Source organism: Anolis carolinensis, chromosome 2, assembly GCF_035594765.1.
Source record: "Anolis carolinensis isolate JA03-04 chromosome 2, rAnoCar3.1.pri, whole genome shotgun sequence".
In the NCBI taxonomy this organism is placed as follows: Eukaryota; Metazoa; Chordata; class Lepidosauria; order Squamata; family Dactyloidae; genus Anolis; species Anolis carolinensis.
In genome coordinates this window covers 198,587,598-198,597,435 of record NC_085842.1, presented here as the reverse complement: position 1 = coordinate 198,597,435, position 9,838 = coordinate 198,587,598, and the positions used below count along the sequence as shown (strand labels likewise).

The 9,838-nt window shown below is 42.0% G+C and overlaps 1 protein-coding gene across 1 annotated transcript; it reads left to right on the top strand.

Annotated features, from left to right (window-relative positions):
• Nucleotides 1-239: 239 nt before the first annotated feature.
• On the top strand, nt 240-9,769 carry LOC134296463 (tripartite motif-containing protein 2-like). The gene is made up of 3 exons (XM_062971511.1): nt 240-396; nt 1,325-1,867; nt 9,373-9,769. The coding sequence occupies exons 1-3, from the start codon at nt 385-387 to the stop codon at nt 9,718-9,720; spliced, it is 903 nt and encodes a 300-aa protein (XP_062827581.1). The 5' UTR covers nt 240-384; the 3' UTR covers nt 9,721-9,769.
• Nucleotides 9,770-9,838: the final 69 nt, after the last annotated feature.

Sequence of the window (9,838 nt, the reverse complement as noted above, 5' to 3'; positions counted from 1 at the left end):
GCATTGCTATTTCCCCTGTCTATCTTCTGTTCTAGGAAGAAACCCTGCCATTGTCTAAGGAGCAATGTTAGATTCTTACTTTTTGAAGGAACTAGAGGATGAACAGGTAAAAGTATCAGTCTTGCTTGTTTTGTGCCTTATTTGAATCCTGCCCAGCACACCTCATGCCTGTTTAGCATTTGGTAGCACTGATGTAACAATGGGGGTTAAAGGAGACTGCAAGGAGAGAGATAACAGGTGAAGGGAAAGTACAGAGGGTCACGATGGGAGCTTCACGGGGGAGAAACAGAAAGCGCCAGCTCAATGGACACTCTGCCAGAATTTGGGTGAACTTGGATTCCTGATGTCCAAGGTTTAGGGTGGCTCCGGGGTGCTACCCACGCCATGCACAGAGAGGTAAATTTAGTTCGTGGCTTTGTATCTCAGCAGACACATCGCCAGCTTCAGGTCCACCACCACCAGCACCTTCTAGTTCCCAGATCTCATAGCACAGAACATGACCTCAAGTAAATGAGGAAGACATTGGGAAAGCAAAGAAAATCACATTACTCCGTAGCACATCACAGGAGGTTCAGTATCTAGAATTGATCCACCTCTATTAAAAGCAACCAAAATAGCATTCAAACATGTGGACTTCATCAAGTGAAGTCAGGCATCCTCAAACTCCAGCCCTCCAGCTGTTTGGGCCTCCAGCTCCCAGAATTCCTGACAACTGAACAAGCTGGCTTGGGCTTCTGGAAGTTGGAGGCCCAAAAAGCTGGAGGGCTGGAGTTTGAAAATGCCCAAGTTAAGTGATGCCAAAGAAAGGAAAGAAAGAAGGAAATCTCTGTATATTCCAACGTTCTGTTCTCACTATAACCATCCAGAAGGCTTTGAAAGCAGTGCACAAATGTATGAACACCTTCAAATTTATGTTCCCCAGATACTGGCACTAAGAAATGCCTGGTCCTACAGGCAATATATTTTCTAAAAAATACACACTACTTATTGAGAGCCTAACCTGTCATGGATTTGTCCAATTTTCCATTAAGTATATGGCATTCATAGAAATACTTCTATTTCCTGTCTTGAACTTTTAGTTCATTCAGCCAGAGGGGATGACAATGGTCTTTTGAAATATAATTATTGAAGAGGAGGGGGGAAATTGTAAAGTTATACAGTTCTATCATGTGCCCTGCTTTCATCTCCTCCTAAGCAAAACAATTCCAGATGGGCCGAAATGATATCATGAAACATATTCATTAGCAAATATTATGCTGTGAGATAATTTGTTTGGATAATTTTTTTTTTGCTTTCATTTATTCTTTTCCTCCTTGTTTGTTAGATAGAAGAAACTCTCAGATTTAATAAGAAATGGAAACTTTCCGGAATACAGAAGATCCATTATAATACTGTAGAAACTATCCTGGGAGGCTTTGGCACAATCCCTGGCAAGCTGATCTGGCCTAACAGTCTCACCACTACTCCAGATGGTGACTTGGTAGTGAAAGATAGTGGCACGGGACACATCCAAGTCTACAGTGCTAATGGCCAACATAAGAATAGGTTTCCTTATGGACCAGAACCAATAAAGGGTCTGGGCGACATCACCTGCATGAAGAATGGTGTCTTACTTGTGACTAGTGGAACCAAAATCATCCAGCTCTTCACCAGAGATGGTGAATTGATCCATGAGCTGAAATCTCCCAAAGTTAACTGGCCTCATTCGTATGGAATAGAAGTCTTGCAGCCCAACAGGATAGCGGTATCAGACTGGACCAATGGAGGAAAAATTAACATCATCGGGGTGGACTGGAGGATGAACGCCATCCTGAAAACCCAATCCATTGAAGGATTCCACCGGCCAGTGCGAGTGGCTGTCAATAAGGTACAGTAGGATTTCCAGAAAAGAAAAAAAATTATAAGAAAACTCCTTACTTGGTTGATAGTACAGAATGTATATGATCCTTGGAAAAAATGGATGCAGTAATCAAAGCTATTGAGTGGTGTTAAAAATGGTAACGTCTGGGAATTTTTAAGTGAGGGATAATAATAATAATAATAATAATAATAATAATAATAATAATAATAATAATAACAACAACAACAACCATCACCCCCCCCCCCCGGTAGGTGCCACCTTGCTGTGGTGGTGGTGGTGGTGGTGGTGGGGTGCCGTGCCAAAAAATCTCAGCCGCCATTTGGAAACAATAGACATTGACAAAATTACGATCTGCCAACTGCAAAAGGCCACCCTACTGGGATCTGTGCACATCATCCGAAAATACATCACACAGTGCTTGACACTTGGGAAGTGTTCGACTTGTGATTTTGTGATACGAAATCCAGCATATCTATCTTGTTTGCTGTGTCATACAATCAAATAATAATAATAATAATAATAATAATAATAATAATAATAATAATAATCCCCCCCCCCGCAGGTGCCACCTTGATGTGGTGGTGGTGGGGGGGCTTAGCCATTCCGAGGATGCTGAGGGCTGTGCTGGCGGTAGTGTAACTACCGGCAGGTCCAACCAAGCCAGAGAGGCCTCAGCGGAGGAATGCAACCAACTGCACCTAACCCATTAGCATTATGGAGAATCAAACCAAAACAAAGTCTATACTGGCTCGGTCGTCGCCCAGGATAAAAAGGACCGCGGTGGATGCTGCTGATTCTGGACATCCATCGACAAGTGGGCTACAGAATAATCAAAACCCAAATGAACAGTCACAGAAGCGGCAGAAATATACAATGCCAGAAAACCGCACAGTCATGAAATGCTATTACAACTCTGAACCTGAAAAGCGCGGCTACCAAAAAAGGATGCATCAACTGTGGAAACAAGAGTACCCTGACTCACAGATAACAGAACCCCGACTGGCTGACCAACGAAGATTCATAATCAGAAACAAAGTGTTCAGTGAAGTTGCAAAGTAAATTACCATTAGACCACAGCACAGACAGCAGCAGAGACTCCAGCAACACTTGGAATGGTAGAACAGATTGAACCAGAAGAAAGTGTGGAGCTTTTGCAAGAATTTGAAAAACCAGCACTTGAAACACCTGTTGAACCACCAGGAACCTTGACAGCAAGACAACAAGAGCTCAAGGATAAGATCATGGCTCATGCTGCAGCAAATGCAATAAGACAGCGGCTCCCAACTCTAAAAACAGTGCCCAAGAGACACCTGGCGCCTCTCATGAAAGATGTGAATGCAGTACTCTCCACTGTCCAAATAACATCAATTGAACAAACAAACCAGTATGCCTACAGTGCAGCAGTGACAGTAACAGAAGAGCTTGGGCTCCTATAACCAAGGCAGCCCCAAAGAAAATCGACTGGAAAACCAAAGTGGAAGGTCAGGCTAGAGTTGAAAATCAAGAAACTTAGATCAGATGCAAGTAACCTGAAAAATATGAAAGAGAAGAAACTGAAGAATGACAAAATCAAGCAATACCTGATCAGAAAGTACTGGTTGAACACCAGAAAAATTGAAGAAGCCTTGGAAATTGTGAAAGAACAAATTACAGCAACAGCCAGAAAAATTGAAAGATATGAAGCCAGAATCATCCAGTACAGACAAAATCAACTATTTCAATCAGACCAAAGACGGTTCTACCAGAGCCTGAACCAAACAACAGACACAGTAACCATAAAGCCAGAGAAAACTGCAACAACGAAGTTCTGGAAAGAGCTTTGGGAAAATAATAAGAACTACAACAAAAACGCTGGGTGGATAAAGGAGTTTGAAGGAAAATTCTCACAGATCAAAATGGAACAGATGGAAATAACAACTGAAATGATCAGCAAACGAGTGCAAAAAGTCAAGAACTGGACATCGCCTGGTAGTGATCAACTCCATGGATTTTGGCTCAAACATCTGATTAGTTTACATGGAAAAATGGCCCAATGAGATGCTGCAGAAAGGAAGTATCAGTGAATGGCTAACAACTTGAAGAACTTACCTGATACAAAAGGATCCAGCAAAAGGAGCAGCACCAGGAAACTACAGGTCAATAACGTGTCTGCCCACTATGTTTAAACTACTGACTGGCATCATAGCTGACAGAATTCAAGACTATCTTGAAGAAAAAAAACATCTTGCCAGATGAACAGAAAGGCAACAAACGGAAAAGCAGGGGCACAAAAGACCAGTTATTGATTGACAAAATGATTCTGGAGAACTGTAAAAGCCGAAAAGCTAATCTTCACATGACGTGGATTGACTACAAAAAGGCCTTTGACTCACTCCCACACAGCTGGATCATCAAGTGCCTGGACGCCATCGGGATTAGTAAAAACGTTGGCACCTTCATTGAAAACATGATGGAGCACTGGAAAACTGAACTGTTTGTTGGAAATGAAAGCTATGGACTTGTCAACATCAGGAGAGGAATTTTCCAGGGAGACTCATTGTCCCCTCTGCTTTTCATTATTGCCATGATCCCTCTGTCAACAATCTTACAAAAAACAAATCTCGGCTATCAAACATCTAAGAATTCTCACAAAATTTCGCATCTGATGTACATGGATGACCTGAAGCTGTATGGGAAAACGGAAACTGAAATCCAGTCTCTGACTAACACTGTCCGAATTTTTAGCACTGATATCAGCATGGAGTTTGGCTTGGACAAATGTTCGACAGTGGCATTGAAGAAGGGAAAAATCATTGAAAGTGAGGGCATAAATATGCCTAATGGCCAAACAATAAAGTGTCACCAGCCAGAGGCCTATAAATATCTGGGTATATTACAGCTAGACAACATCAAGCATGAACATGTGAAGACTGTGGTCAGTAAAGAATACACACAAAGGGTCAGAAAATTCTCAAAAGCAAGCTCAAAGGAGGCAACACCATCAAGGCCATAAACACCTGGGCCATACCTGTCATAAGATATACTGCTGGCATCATAAACTGGACACAGATGGAACTGGACAATTTGGACAGAAAAACAAGAAAACTCATGACCATTCATCATTCACTACACCCTCGCAGTGATGTTGACTGGCTCTATCTGCCTAGAAGATCAGGGGGCAGAGGACTCTTACAAGTCAAACAAGCAGTCAAAGAAGAAGAACATGCCCTGGCAGAATATGTCAAGCAAAGTGAAGAACCTGCTTTGATTGAAGTCAAAAATCAGAAACTCCTCAAAGCACAGTAGACAAAAAACCAGTACAAGAAAGCCACACTACAAACTAGAGCTGACAGCTGGCACAACAAAACATTGCATGGGAAGTTCCTTGACAAAATTGACGGAAAAGCTGATAAGGAGAAGACCTGGCTCTGGCTCACGAATGGGACCCTGAAGAAGGAGACAGAAGGCCTGATCCTTGCAGCCCAGGAGCAAGCCATCAGAACAAATGCAATTAAGGCCAAGATCGAAAAATCAGCTGTTGACCCAAAATGCAGACTGTGCAAGGAAACCGACGAAACCATTGATCATATCCTCAGCTGCTGTAAGAAAATTGCACAGACAGACTACAAACAGAGGCACAACTATGTGGCCCAAATGATTCATTGGAACTTATGCCTCAAGTACCACCTCCCAGCAGCAAAGAACTGGTGGGATCACAAACCTGCAAAAGTATTGGAAAATGAGCACGCAAAGATACTATGGGACTTCCGAATCCAGACTGACAAAGTTCTGGAACACAACACACCAGACATCACAGTTGTGGAAAAGAAAAAGGTTTGGATCATTGATGTCGCCATCCCAGGTGACAGTCGCATTGACGAAAAACAACAGGAAAAACTCAGCCGCTATCAGGACCTCAAGATTGAACTTCAAAGACTCTGGCAGAAACCAGTACAGGTGGTCCCGGTGGTGATGGGCACATTGGGTGCCGTGCCAAAAGATCTCAGCCGGCATTTGGAAACAATAGACATTGACAAAATTACGATCTGTCAACTGCAAAAGGCCACCCTGCTGGGATCTGCACGCATCATCCGAAAATACATCACACAGTCCTAGACACTTGGGAAGTGTTCGACTTGTGATTTTGTGATATGAAATCCAGCATATCTATCTTGTTTGCTGTGTCATACAACGTCGTTGTGTTGGTTCTGATGTCTAACACCCAAATAGGTTTACGAAGATTACTGATCAAACTTAACATCTACGCCCACAAAAACGAGCTGACAATAAACAAAACCAAGTCAAAAATTATGGTGTTCGGAAAACGCCCATCTAGACACAAATGGGTTCTAGATGGAGAACATATAGAACAGGTTAGCTCCTTTACATATCTAGGCTTAGTATATTCGGAGACTGGCTCTTGGCTAGCACATTCTCAAACTTGTGCGATCAAAACCAGGGCACGCTCTAACACACTGGCAAGACTGCTAACCCATAGATATCCTGGCTCTTTAACTCCAATAATCAAAGTTTATAAAGCAAAAATCCTCCCCATGATACTATATGGAGCAGAAATCTGGGGCCTAAGCCAACTACCAATACTAGAACAAACACAATCAAAATTTCTAAGACAGATACTTGGCGTTGACGCTAAGACCACCGCTACCGCAGTTAGAGCAGAGTTAGAAATACATTCTATCGAAGGTCTCGCCAAAATCAGGGCCTTTAACTATTGGTCTAAAATAAAAAATCTCGAAAATAACAGACTGCCAAAATTGTGTTTCTTAGAACAATCTAATGGCTTTAACCAAGACTCCTGGGCAGAACAACTAGCAAGGTTTCTTCGCTCCTGTGGTTTACAAATGACTTCATCAGACCAGAATAGGGATGCCGAAAAAAGGACAGTAATCCAAAGAATCCTAGATATTGAAGCCCAAAAAGACATAGCCACCCTGTCTAATACAGGATCTCTGAAGTGGTTAGGGCGCTTTAAATGTAATTTCCAGAGGGCACTGTACCTAAAAGCAGATATGCCAAGACACCTAAGAATCACTTTCACTAGGGCAAGATTCGAACAAATGGAGTCCATGGAGAGACACGGCAGATTCAATCATATCCCATATGAAGAAAGATTATGTATTTGTGGCAGCCCTGAAGTTGAACATTTGAACCACATTTTGCACAACTGTAACCTATATAAAAAAGAAAGGAAACAATACTTATGGCCTTTTATTGGTAATAAAACAAGCTGGGTTATTGAAGCCAAAACTTCATTTTTATTGGCCGGTTATAACCCCACTCTGACAACAAAAGTGGCCCTGTATTTGTTTAAAGCTGCTAAAAGGAGATCAGAGTACATAGATCAGATTGGGGTGCAGTGTAGGGGAGGCGAGGATAGTTGATGCATAGATCTTTAGCTAAACTACATTGGCACCAAGCAGGCAGACACCTGTATATCTGTATTTTATTTTAAGTGAACCAGATGTATGTTGTATGTTGTTTTTGTATTGTCTGTCCTTGATAAGGCCAACTGGCTAATCAATAAATAAATTGTTGTTATTTGCTAATGTGTCATAATAAAATAATAATAATAATAGCTCGGGGCGGCTCACATAGGGACAAGCCCAACAACACAAGTTAAAACACAGAACAATCAATTAAAAACATTATAACTACATAAAACAATAAAACCCATCAACAGAATTAAAAACAGGACAATAATAATAACTAAACATTCAGAGGGAAAATTGTGTAGAACTCTGAATATGGCTCCTAGGAGGCATAATAGCGATCAAAAATAGGGGTGGAGAAGCAATCTCAAAAAATACTAAAACCATAAAGGGTAGGAACAATGATAAAGTGCAATAACTGATAATGAGTTGTAAGCGGGCTGGGTATCTGGTGGGACTAAGGTACTGAATTTATTCAGAAGGGTCCTATAAACTTTGGATTAAAACTTGAATGGATTACATGCCTCTCTGACAAGAGAGGCACCAGCCACCACTGGTCTATGGTCTATGAGCCCATGAGAACTTTAAGATCGTCTGGGGAGGCCCTGCTCTCGGTCCCACCTGCCTCACAAGTGGTGGGAACGAGGGACAGGGCCTTCTCGGTGGTGGCTCCTCGGCTGTGGAACTCCCTCCCCAGTGACATCCAGCAGGCTCCATCCCTTCTGAGTTTCAGAAAAAAGGTAAAGACCTGGCTTTGCGAACAAGCGTTTAATGAATGAATTATGATGGCTTTAACTCGGTCCGGACTAAGGTTTACGTGCAAGGTTTATGTGGACGAATGGATTAAGTATTTTATTATACTGTTTTAAATGTATTTATTGGATTGTTTTAAATTGATTGTTTTAATTGCTATGTCTTATTTTTCTACTGTATTGTGAGCCGCCCTGAGTCCCTTCGGGTGAGAAGGGCGGCATATAAATGATGGAAATAAATAAATAAATAAATAAATTTTGACACCACTCCATACAGAGTTCAAAAAAGGTACCATTTGGGATACCATCACCCAAAAATTGCAAGCTCTGTTCCTATGACTGCTTTTGGTCTCAGGTGTTTGTTTGAGTAGGTGTGAGGGACTTCAGTTGTATTATCAATCCCAACTAGACTAGCAATGGTGAGTTGGTAGGTCAAAAGTTACACAGATTGATTGATAGGTTATTGCAGTTAGAACAATTGCGTAGTTACAGAGCCAATCTTAAGAAATGGGGCTACATGGAGTCCACGACATGCGAGTGTGGAGAAGAGCAAACCACAGACTACTTACTACAATGCAGTCTGAGCCCTGCCACAGGCACTATGGAGGACCTTCTTACAGTGACACTAGAGGCACTCCAAGTGTCCAGATTTTGGTCAAAAGAAAGTTTTTAACTTTGTGTTTTTTTATACATTATAACTGTATTCTCAATTTGCTTCTGACACAATAAATAAGTAATTAGAACTAACAATAGAATTGGGGCCAGTGCACACTTTATTTATATTCTGCTCTATGCCCCCGAGGGGACTCAGAGCGGATTACAGGGACATATATGGCAAACATTCAATACCGTTATACAATTGACAAAGACAGACAGACAGCAAGGCTTCCCTCATTTCATCTCTGGCATTTGGCTGTGCTCGACTTAGCCATGGGGAGGTACTGTTGTTTCACTTTCCACGCCGAGGAGCCTATTGTCCATGGACACCTTCCTGGTCGGATTTTGCTGCCATGTTTTTCAGGGCGCTTTTTACCTCCCTGCCAAAGCGGGTACTTATTTATCTACTTACATTGTTGTTTTTAAACTGCTAGGTAAGCAGAAGCTGAGCTGATGGTGGGAGCTCACCTGTCCTCGGCTTGGAGTGTTACCCTTCCGGTCAGCAGGATGTTCTATAGCTGGCGGTTTAATCCACTGTGCTAGCTTGGCCATAAACATGTTGCCCTGAATTTCTTAAGAGACAGAATGGGACAGAAAAGTGGGTGATTAAAAAATGAGATGACTTTTCTTCTCTAACACACATTGTTTTTCTATGATTTGTTTTTGATCCCAGAATGACGAGCTGTTAGTCACAGAAGGCCAGCTTTTTGGACGATTCCAGGGTTGCTGCATCAAAGTGATCGACAAGGAGCGTAGTGTGAAGCAGACCATCGGGCCTCATTATGGGAAAAAATTCACTTTTGAAAACCCCTCTGGAGTCTGTGTGGACTTTCATGGAAATGTCCTTGTGTCTGATGAAGCACAAAACTGCATCGTGATGTTTAATCCGGACTCTTCCCTGAGTGCTGTTGTGGTGAGCCAAGGCTTGCAAGGCCCCAGCGGCCTCTGCATGATGGAACATGGGCTGGTTGCAGTTGCTGACTGCTACAACCACTGTGTTAAAATCTATAGGTACAAATAAGCTCTGCAAAAACTTGGTGTAGCAAGCAAATAAAACACTGATCAACACAGTTGAAGATAATGGTATTTTTCTCTAAATTAAAGTTTATACTTTCACTCAAACACATGAGAAAGCAAAT

Excerpts from the sequence above, each read along its gene's own strand:
- LOC134296463 (XM_062971511.1), top strand. Across the intron at positions 1,868-9,372 it reads TGCGAGTGGCTGTCAATAAG|AATGACGAGCTGTTAGTCAC; the intron begins GTACAGTAGGAT and ends TTTTGATCCCAG.